Source organism: Python bivittatus, unplaced genomic scaffold (genome assembly GCF_059951505.1).
Source record: "Python bivittatus isolate LINGU-HERP-01145 unplaced genomic scaffold, Pbiv_v1 ctg000590_np1212, whole genome shotgun sequence".
Classification (NCBI taxonomy): Eukaryota; Metazoa; Chordata; class Lepidosauria; order Squamata; family Pythonidae; genus Python; species Python bivittatus.
Window position 1 is genome coordinate 13,502,506 of NW_028277086.1, and position 20,359 is coordinate 13,522,864.

Here is a 20,359-nt window from a genome sequence, read left to right on the forward strand (position 1 = left end):
TTAATGCTTTTCCTAACTTTCTCTTGCCATGAAATTGGTTGCTGTTACTGTTCTATATTTTAATGTTCTTTTTAGGAGTAGAGAATGCTGTACCCTTGTTCATATATTTTCCCAGCCTGCAGTCCTCCAGATGTGTTGCTGTTACTTTGGGAATTCTGGGAGTTGTCATTGCCACACAACTGGAAAGCCCCAGATTCAGAGAGGCCGTATGACATTATGTTTTTAATTTGCTGAGATTTTCTTTTGGAAGGAAGCTAGGATATCATATTTAAAAAAAACAAATACAATGATCAAGCATATATAACTCAACTCCCCTTATCCCTCAGGGCATCTGTATGGCTGCTAATTATTCTGATGGTTGATAACGTTGCAGTGTTATAGACAAAATGACTTTGTTCTGCATAGAAAATTCATATGGGCTAGTACAAAGCATACAATACTATTACTGGCTTTATTCTAGAAAGCTTATAGTATTGTTGATTTCAGATACAGGTATTTCTACTCATTGCTTGCTCTTTTAATCAAATGATTGGGAGGGTCTGATTAAAGAGAGTAGATTTTCCTAGTTAAACCACCCTTAAGTTCTTGGAAAATATGCTGCTGATTGCTAACGCAACGGTAAGACGTCTCATTCATCTTTTATCACTTTCACATAGCAAGCTCACACGTCTTGAATCGGGTATGCAGATAAGACTGACCACACCGAAACCAGCAAGCGTGTCCTCCTGAGGCAATTTTCAGTTCTTCAATGCTCCTCCAGAGGAAGTGGTTTGAAGAAAGCAAGGTCTATGATATTTAACTGTATCCTATCATTGTACCTTGGGTGATCCTTTTGGAAATATATACTCTTGGCATACACTCCTGGGAACACCCCCTACCACCACAATGTAGCAGCAGAGCAGGACTTGTGATGTGTGTATGATGGACAATATGAACACCTAATCTTACCTGAGTTAATCATTAGAGAAGAACCATCAGAACAGATTATACTGTACCTAGTATACTAGGAGTTGCAAATCTGAACGTACATTTGAAACACACTTGTAAGGGTTGACTCATCATCAATATTTCATCAGAAATAAAGGGATATTGGGGTGGAAGGGGTGAATAATTAGGAAATATCTTCAGGCAAACAAATGAAGAGAAGAGGAATTCCTGAAGATCAATGAATTTTGTCTTGGGATTGTGTACAATTCAAACTTTGTGGACTTTTATTTTGGGGGGGGCGAGTGTCCTCACTTGCAAGCTAAGAATTTGGAAAGAAATCAAAGGAATGTAAATAAGCTTAGAAAAAACTCAGATATCCCTAAAACCGAAGGGATATGCAATAGGATTGCTATAGCTCTGAGCTGTAGCAACTTCCTGTAAGACATCTAGCCAATGAGCAGATCAAATACTTGCTCTTAAACCCTAATCACTAAATTGGGCATCACCATCTTTCCTTTTCTGGGAGATACCCTTTGCACCATCAGAGACCATTTTGTTTAAATGAGAAACATAATTAAATGCTTGTTGCTTATACTATTGACTTGATTTGTTCCAGTTCTACACAAGGGTTTGGCTTGGAAAATAACATGCAATATTCTTAAGGCTTATACTTCCCGCCTCCACCCGTGTATCTCCAGTGCCACGTTACAAACTTTGCTTCCCCCCACCCCCAGCACGTCTTTCATTGCTAATCCCTACAATCTGCAGAGTCCACATATGAGGTGAATTAACTTATCTCTCCATTTAACAAAATGCTCTTTTTCCAGGCAATACATTTCTCCCTCATAGTCAACATCTAAATTTAATGCCAGAGTGAGACAGACAATGAACCAGTTTAACAAATAAGGAGGAATTTTTGAGCAGAAATCCAGCCCCGGGAAAAATTAATACTGGTAACATGCCAGAAAATGCGTAGGCAGCTTCGCATTAAGAGCAGAGTTGCTTACTTTAAATGTTTTGGGGGAAAAGGATCTGCCCTCTATTCTTTTTGGAAAGCAAGTTAAAACTTCAATCCAAAAATAATACTACAGTGAGATGTCTCAATTCAGGCATCCCTCCAAAACCAGCATAACTTGTAGACCTTCTTTTCCCTTACCAAATGAATAATTGATAAAAGGCAGGATGATGGGGCTTCAAAGATTAAACAAGTTCCTTGTTCCCAATAGGATGTCCTACTGTTAGAGCAGCCCAGGATGCTGGTTTTTGGGAGTTTTCCATCTTTACAAAACCTTATAGGCATGTGGAATAAATCTAATGCCTGTAGAAACTTAAAGTGATTACCCATACTGGATTGTATTCAGAAGCTGCACAACCAGGTACCACTGAAGATATGAAAGTGATCTGCTCATATCTTGCAATTTCCCAAATTTAAGGGGAAAGGAAGGCAATACTGTTGGCTCTGGTGATTATCCATACATCCGTCAGCTTCTTGCAGTGGCTATATCATTTGCCCTTTGTACCCTGCAATTACAGGGAAAGAACAAGGCTAAAGCTGCATAAATGCAGTGCAAATCTCTCCTATTCTCACCCAAACTAAGGGTGCAAGATAGGTATAACAGCAGAATTCCTTCTGGGTCCTGTTGCATATGCCACGAGTGGTGATTTGCCATGGTGAGAGGTCTCAAAATCCACCCTCCCTTAACGGAGATAAATTCCAGATAAAACAGCTATGTTGGAAAACATCAAAATGAACCATGAGGTCTCATTTCTGACCTTTACAGAGAGAAAGCTGTGTACAGCTGTTATGTGTGTAGTAGCCACACCACTCCTCGGTGCTTCTGAAATGAACCCCCTAGTTTAACTTGCACAGGATTGGCATCCAACAGATCTAGGTAGTCACTCAAGTGCAGACATACATTTATGACATGGCTTTGAATTTTAAACTAGAAATTTCCTAGCTGGAAGATAGTTCCAATTTCAGTTTGGGTCCTTGCCAGAGATGTATCTACTACTGCAGCTGAAACTTAGTCTTAATTCTCTCTGGATCTATAAATGGGATGGGAGCCACCCCCTTAGTTTTCTGTTGTCTTAAGTGGCCACATTAAATGCTGCCCCTCCCTGAAATTTTAGGCTGGCTACTGGTTAGTGATTGTCTCACCTTAAGCCCCCAACAACAGCAGATGGTCTCGTCCATCTAAGCTGGAAGGACACACCATTGCTCTGGATATAGAAATGTCAGTTCAGTGCCTGGCATGGCATTAACGGCGTACAAGCTTAAGATTTTGCACAGTGGTCTACATTTGATCACTTCTGATTCTTTTGCTGACAAAACACATAGCATTTTCCCCTTAAGTAACCCATAGCTCCACAACCATGCGTATGAATACACATATACATAGCATTCAGATGTAATGGATTCAAAGCATTCACCGATGTTCTCAACTAACTGCTGTTTCTTGTTTAATCTGAATAGGAAAAACTGTGGGGAGGTGGATTTTTTTAGATTCTTTTATCCCCCCTTTATTATTTTGTATAAATAGCTCAAGGCGGTGAACATACCTAATACTCCTTCCTCCTCCTATTTTCCCCACAACAACCCTGTGAGGTGAGGTGGGCTGAGAGAGAGGGACCGGCCCAAAGTTTAAACTGGGATATGTCCTGAACATGCCAACTTCCAACCATGTTCTTTTCATCCAGGTTGATTTGTGCTGGTTTGGATGACATGATAAACTGGAGTTCTAGTGAGTCCTGAAGCAAATGTTTTTGATTGTCTTCTAGAAGTCATACTGAAGGAGAGGGGAGGGAAATGTGGATGGCAGATGTAACATTAAACGTTGATTTAGTGTTGTATTTCAATGAAACTACTGACTCAACCTTGTAACTTCAGCTAAGATGCACCCATCAGATTTCTGCTTGGAATTTTTTCAACATGTTTACAAGTTAGTGAGAAATCTCTCAGGAAAGAAAGAATGTCTGTGGGACAATTTCCAGATCCCATTTCTTTTTCCCACCACCTCTCTCTCTAGCAATACTTCTTTATCAGGGAGCCTTCTTCTGTTGGCTTTAAGTCAAAAAGCTTTTTTAAACATTTGTCTTTTCAGTGCAAAATAATTGCCATCACGTACAAAAACTGCCAGAGATTTTTTGTTACTTTATGGGATTTTAGTTGCTAAAAATGATACGTCCGTGCACATGCAATGTATATCTGAGGTCAAGAATGTGGGCATACACACACATACTGTACACATATATGAACACTCTGTACTTGCACATAAAATGGCACTGTAACTCCAAAATAAGTAAACTCCCATTCCTGGATGGAAAATCATGCTAATATGGATGTTGTTAGCTTACATAAGTTCTTTTTTAATAGTTGTCAAATAGTTGTTCACAGCTATAATACCATGTTTATTGTAAACCGCCCAGAGTCACTCCACAGTGACATGGGCGGTGACAAATTTGAAATATAAATAAATAAAATAAAATAAATGGTGCAAAAGTATTAATGGCAGTACATACTTGGTTGGCTGAGAAACCAAGGCATCCTTATGCAGTCCATAACAGTGGTAGGAATTAAACGTTCCAGGTTCCATAGACACCCCTTCTACAGCTGCAAACTCTTTTTCAACCAGGCCAAACATCTCCATCATTTTAAATCCTGGATACCATAACAGAGGAATACGTGTGTCACTTCTACTTCTTAATATGAACGGGAAGTTAAATATGAGTTATATAATTAAGATTTATATGACAGAGTTTAGCAGCTCAGACATTGCAAATTCTTGCAATCTGACAGTTATGCTCTTGCACAACTATTAAAACATGTTCTCGTGCTTTCAATTTCCATTGTACTCAAAGCAGAAAAGGCTAATTAAGGAACACAGTAGCAGGTAAACCTATTTGATCAGACACCATCCATCTAGATCAGTGCTTCTCAACCTTGGTGACTTGAAGATGTGTGGACTTCAACTCCCAGAATTCCCCAGCCAGCCATGCAAAGGTCCTTGCACATATAGTGCTGCAAAGGTCCTTGCACCTATAATGCTGGGAAAAGTGGAAGGAAAGAAAAGATGACAGCAGCAAAATGGATGAACTCAATTTCAGTGGTTATGGGTATGCCCGTGGAAGACCTGAAGGACCAGGTTGGGGACAGATCAACCTGGAGAAGATTGGGGTTGCTAAGTGCTTACACCGATTTGATGGCACATAATCCATCATATCAATTTAAATTTAAATATAAATCAGAATGGCTTTAGTTTGGCCAATTCTGTTGTTTTGGGCTGCCTACCCCACCCCACCCTACTCTACCCTACTTTTGGAACTGTGAGCCTCAGCCCATAAATGAAAAGCCCAACTGTAGCATTCAAGCTGTAAAACTTGATCATTGTAACAAAACACAATTTATAATTTATAATTTTGCTTGAACACAACTTCTTTCTTTCAACACTGGTTTCCAGTTATAATTTCCTCACCCCATTTATTGTGCAGTGAAAGCAGCACATAGAATGTAATATTATTTTTATTATTTATTTATTTATTTATTTATTTTTTATTTATTTAATTTGGCATAGCCACTCCAGTAGACTCTAGGTGGCTTACAAAATCCAAAAGCAGTAAAACCATTAAAGGGCAGGGCAAGACAATCAAAACAGTAACCAAAACCACATCAGGGCCCCATAAATAACCCAGAATTCTAGATGAATGCCTCTCAACTGCTATCCTTTTTAAGCGGTCACTACTGCAAGCAGATATACCATGTACATATTACATCATCCCCATATTGCTTATTACATGAGAAATGTACTCTCTTAATAAAAACATACCTGCTAAACTATTGCCATCTTTATACACCAATGGACAAGCTGTAAAAAGGAAGAAATAAATGATCTCTGACTAAGAAGAAATATCCATAATGCCAAATGTATTATATGTTTCACCTATGCATGAAAAATCGCATCAACAGCAAGAGATCAAAACTTGCCAAGGCTTTAGAATGTGGCCTGATGCGCAAGCATTTTTATAAAAAGTGTCAAAGATTTATCAAGCACTCCTTTGGCCAAGTTTCTCACACTGCAATTCTTCCTATCAAACAGTAAACTTTGGACACATCTTGGGGCTATTTGTTCTTGATGTAGACATGGCAATGTTGCGATCAGTGAAATCTCTCCATCTATTCTGAACATTCAATCCACATTTGGAAAGCATCACAAAGTCATCACTGCTCTGTGGCTGCAATGTGAGGCAAAGCAGATGTTTGAAGACCAACAGTCATGTCTTTATTTTCTATAGCTGGGACGGTCAACCAGTAACTACAGGAATGCATTGTTATTCCCTTTGGCATTCGGTAGCTCATGATGACACTGCTATATGAATTGTAGCCATTATTATATTGGGTATTACATACTACATATTAATGTAATGTATGGTGGAAACAGAAGGGTGAAAACTTTAAAGAATGACGTGTATTAAGCAGTGTATGGATGGAAACAAGGATGGTTTGCAAAGATAGAAAACTATGGAAAGATACAGTGAAACTAGATTTTGCTTGGCATGGTAAACTTTAACTAGGTATAATGAACTAGTTCTAGCTACATTTCCTTTCCTTTTTTTCTTATTTCCATCCTTTAATTTCTTTTTCCTAACTCCATCCTTAGAAGTTCTTACTCCTTTTCCATTTTTTGCATACCATTGTTTATCCCGAAAGGGAATATCATGATGGAAATATATGTAAGTTTGTATATAACAAGTTCTCCATTACTGTCTTTTCTTGTATTTAAAATATTTTTAGAATTCTTTACATTGCCTGGAGATAATTGAAAGGCTGAGAAGAACATTCTCCATAAATGATAATAAATGACAAATAATCATGCCACTGATTTTCAGTCATCATACTACTAAAATATTGCTTGGAAGAAATGAATTTAACTATGGCAAGATTAACCCGTTATGTTTTTTGTGAAGGTTTAGGGTGTTCCAGAGAATGGAGGCCTCTGGAACATCCTAAACCTCCATTTAGCGTGGAAACATTTAAAACTTTACTATAATTAAAAACAAAGACTTCTCTATCTTATAATGGGAAAATCTTGGCTCCATCCATGTCGATGACATAATCCCACCCACTTTGATTTATCATCCTGGCACTACAGCCCTGGACTCTTCTGAAAAGCTGTCTTTGCTATAAGTCTATGGAAAAGCACACTGAACTCGACATTCTCTATGGCTTGTTCTTTTTTCTTACTGTAGAAGCATCCTATCCAACTTGACAAAGTAGGTGTTCAACGATATGAGCAGTTTCTTTCTTTTCAGTGATGTATTTGTAATTAATTTAATTATAATATTATGTTGGAAACTATTGTTATTCTCTATCTTGAGCACCACCAAATTGTCTATAAATATAATGCATAATTCTATAATGCCACCCTCAAGTGCACCCTTATCTGGGAGAAAACATTAAATGTAATGAGACTGATTTCTAAGTCAACATGAACAGAAATGGGATGCGGTACACAATCATTCTGCAGATCAAGTTAGAAAAATGCTCTTTTTATGTGGGGCAACAGGCAGAAAAAAGTAAAAAAACAACTACTAACTTGCAGAGGCTGTTTCACAGACAAAAGTGATCAATTCATCTTCAATCTTCTTAAAGGCATCAAAGTCATCCACAAAGAAAACATGTCTTTCGCTAGGCTTGCTGCCAATGTTAACCAATTCTGAGTAATCAGCATCTGCTACTCCAATGGCAAATATACTAAACCCTAGAGAAGGAAGGAAGGAAGGAAACGTTCCTGGGATCAGTTAATTGCTAAATACAAAAATAAAAGCTGAAGATATTTTTATTAATCTAGCTGAGGCTTCCCCAGCCCATATCCTCCAGATGTGTTGGACTAAAGATCTGATCATTCCCCAGCTAACAGTCTAAGAGAATGGTGGATATTACAGTCTGATACATCCAGAGGGCAGATTGCAGAAGATTGTTCTAGCTACTTTTGGGGCCAAACCTAGTTTTCTCCAGAGCCCAGAAGAAGTCATAAATCACCTTCTTGCTCTTATCAACCCCATCCGTTTACTCTTTCTGCATTTTCAGAAAAGGATTGGTTTTGGAATCCCTTTCCTTTGGCTAGCCAAGTTTATTTTAGAAAGAGAAATGACATATTTCGGACTCAGAAGGATAAAGAAGCATATTGCCCTTATTTCTCTCAATAACATATGACTTAATACTAACATTTGCTTTGCCAGCATACTACTATTGCAAACTGGAGTATTTTGGAAGGTAAAATTATAGGAACTACAGTCCCAACAAATCTTGAGGGCACCAGGTTGAAGAAGGCTAGCATGAACACTAATCTGGAAGCTAATCCTATGGAAGGCTTGCTTCTGAGTAAACATTTATGGACTGCCCTGTATGTGTCTTGCGGCATCTAAGTATCCAATTAGCTAACAGATTTGCATCTAAGTATCCAATTAGCTAACAGATTTGCAAACAATTAGGGATCACATATGTTACACCATTATTTGCTCAATCATGGTTTATTGAATAAACTACAATTGGCTAGGTTCACAAAATAAATTAACTGAGTCATCTTTGTACTTTCCATGGAAGGCCAGCCATGTTTGTATCAAACTGGGAACACTGTGATTGTTTCCTAAGAAAATGAAACCTTACCGTCTAGTTGCATCTCTCTAGAAACTTGGTTCACATCATCTTGAGACCGCCCATCTGTGATCACTACTAAAACTTTTGGGATCCCCTTCCTGGTTCCAGACTCCAAAGTAAATAAGATCTGTTGTGCGTGTTTAATTGCTCTGCCTAAGGAGGGAGGGAGGGAGAGAGGGAAAGAAGTTCTCATGTGGTGTTAAACTACTATTCGTTGTCTAAGAAAAGCTGCAAAGAACCTCAACTTTGAAAACTCTATCTCTTCTCCTACAGCTCTTCTTGCAATCCAACCCACCTGTTTTGGTGTTTCCCCCTTTGTATGCTATGTGCTTAATGGCATCCAATAGAGTTTCTTTGGTTCTGTAGGCATTCAGTTTAAATTCTGTCCTTGGATCATCACTGAACTGAGCAATTGCCACCTGAATAACAAAGACACCTTAATAATAATTAAAATACACAATTTAACAAGTGGAGTGGGGCATTCATTCAGTTTTTTATTCATCCTATGAGTTAGATATGGGAAGGAACATGAAGCAAGAAGATTAGTAAAAGATGTCTGGTCACCAGGCCAAAGAAAGTGGGAAATTTTTCTCCCTCTCTCAAAGTACTAGGACTGGGGTCATGCAAATAATGCTAATTTGATAGAGATTTAGAACAGACAAAGGGGTACTTTTTCATGTAGGTCATAATTAACCTTGGTGAAAACATACAGATTAAAAACTATGGAGAAATGTAGCCGCCAGCAATCTTTGGACTGCATCTGAATAGAAATGTGAAAAATAAACAAACTATTTTTTTTCCGGATTCATTCATGGTGGTACTATATTTTGATACAAGTTAAGACATTTCACACTCAACTTTAAAATATTCATATATATTTCTTCAATGAATCTACTCCCTCACTCACCTGAGTTCCATCAGGACCAATCTTGTCAAGAGCACCAACAGTGCTATATAGAAAGCCAATTATTTTGTTGAAATTTTCATCTCCAATACTCCAAGACCCATCCACCAAAAACACCAGGTCAGCCTTTGCAGCTTTGCAAACTGCAAAAATACACAAAGCACTTTGAAATTTAAAAAAACAGCAATTCCATGAAAAATGGTCGGAGGCATGTTCATATCCACAGATATTTTCACTTATTTTGACAAACTTTTGTTCCACATAATAGGCCACAAACTACTCCTTACCTTTTTACCAGCATTTGCACATTTCTCCATCAATTTCCCAATTTTAGTAAACAATCTAAGGTACACAAATTCATCTATGTGCTTTAATTTCATATCTTACTTGCAATTCTTGATTTAATTTTCCCTGTCAAATATAACTACTTTGGTCTTTAATACATTAATTTGCAGATCCATGCATATTCTTTCATAATACAATCTAACATTCACTGCAAATCATTCAGCTTCTCAGCCAAAAACATAGCAACATTTCCATACAAAAGTAATGCATATTCATATCTCAGCAAACCCAACTCTAATATCACACAGGCATCCATTGTACATCTATCCATAGACACTTTGAATAACCAAGGAGACAATGCCAAGACATTTGCTAAGCATTTCATTTATTCTCACACATGCTTTACTTCCATGATACACCATTCTTAGTGATCAATCAACTTTTAACTCCATGTTTGCTAAGAATTTTTCATAATTCACTCCAACTCACTTCATCACACATTATCTTGAAATCAACAAACATGCAATACAATTTCCTTCTCACATTCATATGTTTCTTAATGACCGGCTACACAGCAAAAATTTGGCCTGCACCCCCTGAAACTACCAAATAATGGTGCATGCCATATTCAGAGTCTTTTGTCGCTTTTGTATCATTCACTAGTTTTCTCACTCTTTCATCATAAACTATAAAAACAATTGTGCCATTTTTCTTCCATATGCTTAGCCTATGCTTAAACCACACGCTCAGAACAAAGACCACCTTTAAGCAGATACAAAACAGGTACCATTCTAATTCATTCTTTTTTTCTTTTTACAGAAAGATTACCTTCCTTTGCTGGAGGAATCGTAGGCTGTGGAGTGGTGGTTGGAGGAGTTGGTGGTGGTTCAGTTGGATATGGCACTGAGGCGGAGAAAAGAAAAGTTAGAAGGGAACTGTATAGCAGGGTTCCTCAACCTTGGCAACTTTAAGACGGGTGGACTTCAACTCCCAGAATTCCCCAGCCAACAAGGCTGGCTGGGGAATTCTGGGAGTTGAAGTCCACCCGTCTTAAAGTTGCCAAGGTTGGGGGACCCTGCTGTATAGGAATGGCAATATGTACTGTATGCCTTACTGAGATTTTGGTAGAGCAAGAATAAAGTAAAAAAACATGGTTCTAAGCATGGCTACTGAGATCCCATTTACAGAGATGTGAAGTGTTCCCTCAAGTCCAATATCTGGAGATCCCCAGGTACTAGAGCTGGTGTCTAGTCTGTTGACCAATCAAAGGCAGAAAAATAAGTTCCTAATAGGGATACTAGGCCTGCCCATACCATCTGCTAATCACAAGTGTTTCCTTCAGTGTCTGAAGAAGAGTCTAAGGTCTGGTCCCAAAAATTCCAACTAATGTAGACATCAGCCTCACTTCATGAAGCTCCTAATTCCAGCTGTAGTTTCAGATGCTATTATGTCAAAGGATGCTATAGAAAAAGTCATCAGAAAATTAGAAAGGAAAATGGATTATCTGTTTACTTCTGAGAACTAATACATGAACTATACTCAGTCAGCATTATATAAGAAATAATTCACTTACACGTTGTCTCTCTTATACTGACAGCAGGCCCTTCTATTTCCTGAACTTGTGCATAAATACTGATATTATATTTTGTGCCAGGAAAGAGGTCAAAGAAGCAATGCCTAGAAGTCCCCCAACCTAGCAGTTCTTCTTCTTTCACCCCATCTGAAAGCACAGAGAAAACATTAAATGATCAGGGCTTTATTGTTATTTTCTAGAATACGCAGCATAATAAAGAAGAACATTGTAAACACCAGTATATTTTGAATTGTATGTTCCTCCAGGGAGGAGGACTGTGTATAGGATCATGAATCACTCCTGTTTCTGTTATTCCTTCATGATGAAGTAACTCTAATCTATTAATGTCAGCCTTTGGGTAGACCAGATCAGGAAACAGAACCTTGTAAGCCTAATTGTGCTTTACCTCCCCTCCCTCTTCTATCCCAGTGAATCAGGGAGAAGCCAGCCTGAGTCTCTTCCAAACACTATCTTTTTACCAGGACTTAAGGAATGTTTCAGCCCTCTTTGCTTGTATAATGGTTCTTGCCTATTTCCTTCAAGGTCATCTCCCTGATTCTCTGCAACTAAAGTAGGTTACTTCAAATTTTGAGACTGATGGGCATGTTTGGAATTTTAAGAACATATTGTGGGTGTGTAAAATGGTTGCCGGGGTGTCTCATCTGTTTTACAAAATGGCTATGATAGGCATGGAAATTGGATAGCCTTCCTATAAACCACCTGGCATTGGTCACCCACCATATTTATTTTTGAAGAATGCCAACTTCTCACGTATTCACTTTCAATTGAAATAACTAGATTTTTTTAACAGGACTGCTGAGCTCTAAAGGAGATGTCTACAGGTCTTCTACATGTCTACATATTTCTGCCCTAATGAATACCTCAGCTTGCTACCAGAATGGATTAGTTAGTCTTTTACTGGGAGAGTTTCAGCAGTTCAAAGCTTCCAACCATGTAACTCTTGCCTTTCAGGTAAGAGGGAGACCTAACTCTTACCTGGATTCTTCTCATGCCAAATAGGGAATATCTTAATAGTTGAGCAACATATGTATGATATACCGACTTACCAGTAAGAGATTCTATTACAACTCGGTAAGCAGTCGCATGTCTGTGGGGCTGCCACTGAACACATAAACTTGTCATTCGTGTTTGATAAGCTCCTAGGTTTGTCACACCCAAATACACTGCAAAGAAGTACAATATTAATAATGTGTCTTCTTAATCAATTCCAGCACACATAAAAAGACACATGAAAACATACTTTTCTACACGATTTGGATATCATAGTAACCATGGTTCTTGCTTAATGGAGTTCCTTTTTTAAACAGAATTAGAAACCAGGGGAGCTTTTAACAGTGATGCTAAGCTAGTGCCAACAGTGGAAAGGCATACGACTCCACCATGGGAAAGCAAATCATGGAAGCAAAAGGGAAACTTCTAAGGCCGTGCCAAAATCTGCCTTGCAGTTTCTGAAAAGTTTTCCTCCTCTGTAGTGAAAGAGGCTTTTGTTCTTCTATCGCATTCCATCAATGATGCTTTGAGCATAGCTGATTGTTGGAGATAGTGGTGGGGTTTCATATTACAGATCTTTCCATCATTCTGAGGTCTTCCGGGCTGTCCACACCTCCCAATCTGACAGAGGTCTGCAGGAGAAATGCCCTTATTATGTATTCCTTTGGAACTGAGCTGAAGTGTGTGAAATCTGGAATGCTGCAGACTTCTGGAGAAAGGATTGTACAGGATAACCCCACACACCTCTTTGCCACCTGGTCACCCAAACATCAGACTCAAGCTATGAGAATTTCATGAACATTTTGTTCTCCTCTGAAATACATGAGAAAGCATATTCTCTTTCATCAGACTGAAGAATGCAGGAGAAATTTTCAGCCAAGCATTAAGAATGGGAAACAGAAGGAGAAATTACAAAGAGGTTGAGGCATAACATCTGAAGTCCTTTGAAGATTTTGGAGAGAGGAGCCCCAGAGTCATACTTTAATCTTATTAATCCTTCTTCTCTTTACAGTTTATGACTGTAAACTCCTCATTGATCACAATTTAGACACTTGGGTTTGCCCAACATGCTTAACCAGGAAAGATGTGGAAAGGGGTCAACTTTTACCAGGTTTCAAACACCCAGATATAAGTTTTCAGAACTATTACAAAGAATGGAACTGACCACTTCTTAGTAAACAAAAAGAAATATACAAAAATGGATCTGATTTTAAAAAGTTATCTTCCACTTTCTATTCCAAATGAAAAATATCCAGCAGAGACCCTCATTCTTCATGTCATACCCAGATTATGACTTATTACTAAAGAAAATTATCATAGTTAAAAATAAAGATAGAAAAGAGGAATGATCCCATTTTTAATGCTAAGGTTACCAGTGAAATATGATCCATGGAAAAAAGGATACCAAGAAACAGAAGGTTCTTACATGTTTTGGCAACATCTGTTAAGGCTTCACTAAATCCTGTAGAGTATGAAGCAAATACTTTAACATTGTATTCTGTTCCACTAAGCAAATTCAAGATAAGGATAGTGTTGATATCATCACCCACAAAGGTTTCAAGTGCTGGTCCAGAGACTGAAAGAAACAAGAGAAGAATTCAGTGCACATGGGTTTTTTTCCATAAAACTGCATTCAGGTTAAAGACGCTGGGAAATTTCATTACTGCTTTCTTATCCCCAAAAATGATCCTTAATTGGAAAGCAGGAATACATAACAAGAGGCCTATAATAACATAATAAAATAAATATGACATATAGATGTGATGTATAGTTTCATATTTATTCACAGATTGTTTGTTTTACAGGCTCTAACCTCTGAAGTTCAGAAAAGAAAAGGGAAAGATTTCTTAAAGATTTCTTTGTTTAGAACAGTGTTGTCGAAACTTGGCCACTTTAAGATGAGTGGACTTCAACTCCCAGAATTCCCCAGCCAGCCATGCTGGCTGGGGAATTCTGGGAGTTGAAGTCCACTCATCTTAAAGTGGCCAAGTTTCGACAACACTGGTTTAGAAGAACCGTGAAGACCTGGCTCTTCACCCAGGCCTTTGGTGTGGGAGAATGAGACCCCTCGCTTCACCCCACTTGCCATCTTTTATCTTTATTTGTTATGCTTTATTGATTTTATTGTCATGTCTTTGATTATTTTGAGTTGCTCAGAGTCCTTGAGAGTTGGGCGGCATGCAAGTTTAATATATTATTATGGTTACTGTTATTCTTTTCCTTTCCAACTGTTTTTCCACACAGACAAAAATCCCCTCTCCCAGCTGCTTTTATCCCCACCACAGGAAGAAAATATATACTGGTATCTTTTCCTCTGTGTAGATAAGAGTAATTTGGTGAGAATTAGGAAGAAACATTGACATGTCTGATTTAACTTTTGTTTTAAGATAGCTACACAAAGTATAAATAAAGCACTCAGGTGAATATTTTAAGCGCTCACCATTCACAGGTTTATATACAATCCTGTACCCCATTGTGGGAGATCGAGGGGCTTCCCAGCTAATCCTTAATCGATTGTACCATTCATCAGAGACCTTCAGATTTTGTGGAGGAGAAAGAGGCACTAAGGGGGGAAAAGGCATATTATAAATTATGTTTTTCTCAAAACATCTCCGAGAAAGAGCTGAATTACATACAAGCAATTGCATATATTTGAGCCTTCACAACTTTGTACTCACAAGTTTTTCCAGGAGCTGACAAACTGACTCCTTCTCCATCAGAATAGATCGGGGTGACCATAATTTTATATTCAGTGTCTGGGAGCAAAGGCTGAAGAAGCAAATTGTTTTGCCTTGCAGGGACTGTAACCTGGATGGAAGAAACATTAAAAACAAATATTACAACTGCATCATATAATGTCTTGCAGGCTTGGTTGTAATAAAAAACAGAAACAAGTGCAAAGACAAAACAACAACTTTGTGTGCATGCATACATCTGTGTATTTTGTTACATGTGTGTTTTTCAAATGTGATATGCCATGACTTCCAAATTTAAATCAGATAACGAAGGGTTTATCTAGAAAAATCTAGACAAAGATCTAGAAGACTTTCGGACACAACAATGCCTATATTCTTCCCCATTTGTAGGTTTAGCATTCTTAAAAAAAATCTTATATGAAACAATTCTTCGTGCATTTACTATATCACACATTTGTATTGGTGACCATTTAATATCTGCAGAAAAATCCTGGGAATTATAGCTTGGTGATGGTGCTAGAAGATGAGATATACCAAGTAGTACAATTACCAGCATTCCTTATAGAGAAGAAATTACTAGGAAACCAGCTGTACACTGTTGTACCAGTTGGTTGTTCCCAGTGCAATGTCCTTTCCATGTTATGTAACATCCCAGGCCTTGCAACAATAAACACCTTGTTCTTTCAACGTGGAGAGACAACTTTGAATCCAGTTTTTGCGATATCTACAAATGCATTCCAACCTTTATGAAAGGGCAGACAACCTTTCTGCTGCTGGAGTTGCAAATTTAAGTTCTTTTTAGGCAGCTGAGTCTTGCAGGAAATGGGGATCAGATATGGAACACAAAGTTTGGGGAGAAGGACCAAACATCTGCTGGGAACTCCTTAAACCAAATTTGTCTTTTTCCAGGGATGGCCTAACCACTGTTGAGGGTAGCTGAAAAAGATGCAGCTGATTTATGGTGTTTGAACAGGTGCTGTACGTGAGCTCCTGTACACTCCAAATCATATTCTGTACTTAGATTCCGGTTGCTGCACAGCTCTAGTTTAAATACAGACCATAATCCTGTGCAAGATTCAGCTTCCTCACAGTTGACACTTAGGGTTGCCAACTCCAGCTAAAACCAATATTGGAGATAACTGGGTATAAAAACTTGGTATGTGAGAGAAAGAAACACAAACAAGTTTTGCAGAATGAAAAAAACAAAGGATTAAAAGTATGTGTAACGCCCCTCCCCTGGCTTCTTCCAATGAACCAGCATAGTGCCAGGCTGCCTTACTGATATCGGAAGTAAAATGGACTGAAACCATACTGATTTTCACATCCCTAGTGTCTCCTGGCTTTAGAAATAAATATTTTTAAAACAAGTACAGTGTGACTTATTATTAACCAGTATTTAATTAGGGTTTCCACCAGCACAGGTTACCTTCTTGTTAAGTCAGCTGAAACATGTCAGTTTTCTGTGTCAAGAGCAGAACTGGATTATTTGTGGATGTGGACAGATTCTAACTATCTGTTACACGGAGCTTTCTACTTCTTCCTGCCTTTGTTCCTGACGACAAAGTTTTGGTTTTTAGAATATGCTGCTGTACTCCAGATATTAGATATTGCCAAACTCGGCTAGCCACTAAGAGATGTTGAGCAGCTTTTACTGTGGTCACATTCCATGTTACCAACCATTTGCATGAATGATATCAATTAGTCCGTGCAATAAAATCCTGATCAGAACTTTCTTTCTTTCTTTCACAGTCACATATGATCCTGCTTAGCCCCCCTATTATTGTTCAAAGCAGTGGTTTAAAAATCAACAACAACTAGCCAAGCTTCAGCCAGCATTTTCCATATCATCGTAGGTGCTGGTGAACTTCTTGCTTTGCTGCAGATGATTCTGGACCTGGATCTAGAGAGCGGGTGGCAAACTTTTGTGCCCAGTGATTAAATATGGCAGTTAACACTTTGGGGAAGCCTAAAGCTCACAGTGGGGTAGGGAATTTATGCCAATAGTGGGTGGTGGGTCTAATTTTTCCCCAATGTTTTGGATGGCAGACCTTGAATGGGGTTCTTCACATTTTAAAATCTGTTAAGCTTACTGTAAGATTTCTGCTATTATTTTTCATGTGCTTCCTCAGGAAAATTAGAAATTGGATCTTCAATTTCCAGCAATATTAGTCAGAGGATCTTCTGGAGGCTCTGGCAAAAAAGGAAGTCAAGCATTGCCCATTCCTGATGCAGAACACAAACTCAGTTCAAGAAAATACACCAATTTTTAAAACTAATTGATTTCCTGTTGCACATATCAATCATTCCCTCTCACACTCATGCAAACCACTCCTGTACAAAGAAACTCATAAGCACGCACACACAAAACGCTCCCTTTCCTTTGTCCAGCAGAAACCCAACATGGAAGAAGAAATAGAAGGGATGGAGAAAGAGAAAGTAGAAGAAGTAGCTGTGGCAGGAAGAGAAGGAAAGGGAAAATAGAGAAAGCTGGATGGTGAGAAGGAAGGCAAAGAGACAACTGAATAGGGAAGGAGAGAAAAGCTAGGGAAGCCCTCTTTAGCTATTACAAAATGGGTGGACATTCATCAGGAAAGTAGCCACTCCCAAGAAATGTCTAACTTTCAAAGCTTTCCATGCTTTTCAGCAGAGATGTTAACAACCATTTGCATATCTTACCCATCCCTTTGTTTCCAAAAGTTTCTTATCTTCTGACCCATGAACATAAGACACCCCTCCCCAATTCACAAGTAATTATGCCGAGGGGAAAAAAGGACTGAACAGTCTACAGACTGCAACGAAGCTAAGCTACGAAATTACCCTGATATTCAGAGCAAAATTCACTTCTCTTTAAGCAATGACCCTTTAAGTCATTTATTTATCGAACATACTTCCTACCTATAAAGCTAAGAATTAAGCTGAAAGAGGTTACTATTACTACAGACAAAACCAGTTACCAAACATGCAAGTTCATTAAAAACACACTCAACCAGTTAAAACCCACATCAGAAGGCAAAATAGTTGCATCAGGTTCTTTCTGAACAAAACATAGTCACCAGCAGATGGGAGGTTAATATAAAAGGAGTTGGGTTGTCTTGACTTCTCAGCAGTTGTAGCACCAGGCTGGGTTTGCAAGTAAGTGAAGCAGGGTTGGGGCTGATTAGCACTTGGATGGGAAACTTCCAGGCGAAATAGACTAGATTGGGAAGTTTTAAAAAAATCCTAGAAAAAGGCAATGGTAAACCATTTTCATACTGTTGCCAAGAAAACTATATTTGTTACATCCAGGAGATTATCAGGAATCAAGCTTAACCCTGAAGGAGATTTGACTTGACTTTAATCTGTCTCCTATGGCACAGAAATCCAAAGATTCAGAACAGCCACCAAGAATATTCAATTTTTCTTGTTTGCGTCAAATAATGGGGGTGGCGCTGAGAAAAAGGCCTCTCTCACAGATTGTAAAACTGGGCAGGTTCTAATGAGACAATGCCTCTTTCAGGTAGTTGTATGAGGGCTTTACATAGGTAAACCTTTTTGAATTGTGCCCAGAAAATCAGTGGTGGCCAGTGAAGCTGCTGTAAGACAGACACTGTGGGCTGAACAGACTGAGTCAACAGCTTGGCCAGAATTCAAATCATTTTATGGGTCCATAATATCTGTAAATCTTTCAGTCCTTGTTTCTCACTGTAATTTCCTTCCAGCTTTCTCATGCCCAGCTGCTTGAAACTCTTTCATCTATTTATTTCATGTCTCCATCAGAAAGATTCTCAAGGTGGATAGCAATCATTTGCAAAGTACAAGTATTAAATCAACAGATGAAAGCAGTCAAGACTCTTCTTTCTTAATGATTTCTCCTCTGAGCCACTAATATTCTTCCTCATCTACCCTTGCTGCCCCTACTTCAGAACATATCCCTCTTCTTTCAAATCTCTTCTTAAGGCCCTGGGTTTGGGGCTTAACCCATGAATTCTCACCCCGAAACAACCCAGAATTAGCAGGCATAAAGTTACATAGTCACATTCATTACTGGCAGCCATTGCCTGAGACCTCAAGGGCCAGATTTTTCTTTCAAAGAGAACCACGATGGGGATGAAAACTGGTTCAGTTCTCTGATGGTGTTCACCCACCACGCTCTCCATTTGAACTGAGAATCCCACACCTCCTGTTTGCAAGAAGAAAAAGGGGTTTTGTTGAACCTTGTGTCCAGAACACCCCCCATCCTCCATTAGGAATCTAGCAGAGAAAACGTCTTCCTTAACTTTTTATGCCAACCCTTTAATATTTGCCAAAACAACATTTCTGCTCTGAAAGGTAAATCCTTTCAATTTATTTATTTAATTTATTTTTCAAATTTAGTTTGGCACTTAGTCCCCGTTTTCTTTATTGTCTTCCTTCCTATTGATTTTAAATAGCAAGCAAGAAATTGCAAAACGCATTGGACATAGATGGGACATATCATTTTGTGTAGATAAATAAACAACACTAGCAGAATGAGGCCTACATTATGTGGGCGACTGATACTTATTAACTGAAGAATGTTCCCTTTGTGTCCTTGTTATGAACAATTCTTTCAGAGTCCAAGCTGAGCTTTCAAAAACTTCACACCAATCATCCTTACCGTTTCCTCCCCACGACCACCATCAGCCATCAGGTAGGTCACCCTGAACTGGGAAACTCCGAGGTCCGTAATGTCCCATTTCACTCTCAAACTTGAGGTAGTTTCATCTTCAACCATGAGATTTTTTATTCCTGTCCGAAAGACTACAAGAACATTAAACATTTCAAACAGTTTTAAATCTTTTGAAGCACCCAATCTGGATATCAAAGGGACCCACATTTCTTCCCCACTCCAGATACTACAATAACTATTTTATAACATCTCCAATTCTAACCGCAATCATTCTAAATACGCATCTTTGCTCTGAGTAATGTTAACTAAACCACCTCTTGAACTATGCATGCTTTTACTTTTTTAATATATTTTATACCTGCTGTTGTAGGCTGAGTAGTAGTGGTACTTGTTGTGGTTATGGTAGTTAATTCAGTAGTCAGTATTTCCACTGGAAAAGAACAACAACGTAACAAGCATATTACAGAATTCCATTCTGGCAACCACTCCCATATGTTTCTTGTATATGTTTATCTACATGGCACTCTGATGCAGAACATCGTGGCTGGAGAAGATAAAGTCAGTTTGAACTGAAATTAAAGGAGAATCTGAATTAACTGGCAGAGATTCAAAAGAAAGAATTCTGGATGGAGCTACACCAATATTACTCTATATTGGGAGGGGAGAGTCGAGTAGTTTCCAA

General features: G+C 38.5%; 1 protein-coding gene across 5 annotated transcripts in view; it reads right to left on the minus strand.

The window, feature by feature from the left end:
• The window catches only part of COL14A1 (collagen type XIV alpha 1 chain), a 136,887-nt gene that overhangs the window by 46,311 nt on the left and 70,217 nt on the right, over positions 1-20,359 (minus strand). For all 5 annotated transcript variants that reach the window (XM_088149005.1, XM_088149004.1, XM_007433931.4 and 2 more), the window contains 14 exons: positions 20,036-20,107; positions 19,666-19,808; positions 15,033-15,162; positions 14,795-14,917; positions 13,781-13,930; positions 12,411-12,527; positions 11,344-11,490; positions 10,599-10,673; positions 9,489-9,628; positions 8,877-9,000; positions 8,591-8,734; positions 7,518-7,682; positions 5,751-5,789; positions 4,447-4,585 (listed from right to left, as the gene is read on the minus strand). In XM_088149005.1, coding sequence (XP_088005131.1) covers positions 4,447-4,585; positions 5,751-5,789; positions 7,518-7,682; positions 8,591-8,734; positions 8,877-9,000; positions 9,489-9,628; positions 10,599-10,673; positions 11,344-11,490; positions 12,411-12,527; positions 13,781-13,930; positions 14,795-14,917; positions 15,033-15,162; positions 19,666-19,808; positions 20,036-20,107 — 1,708 coding nt within the window. The remainder of the gene's footprint in view (positions 1-4,446; positions 4,586-5,750; positions 5,790-7,517; positions 7,683-8,590; positions 8,735-8,876; positions 9,001-9,488; positions 9,629-10,598; positions 10,674-11,343; positions 11,491-12,410; positions 12,528-13,780; positions 13,931-14,794; positions 14,918-15,032; positions 15,163-19,665; positions 19,809-20,035; positions 20,108-20,359) is intronic.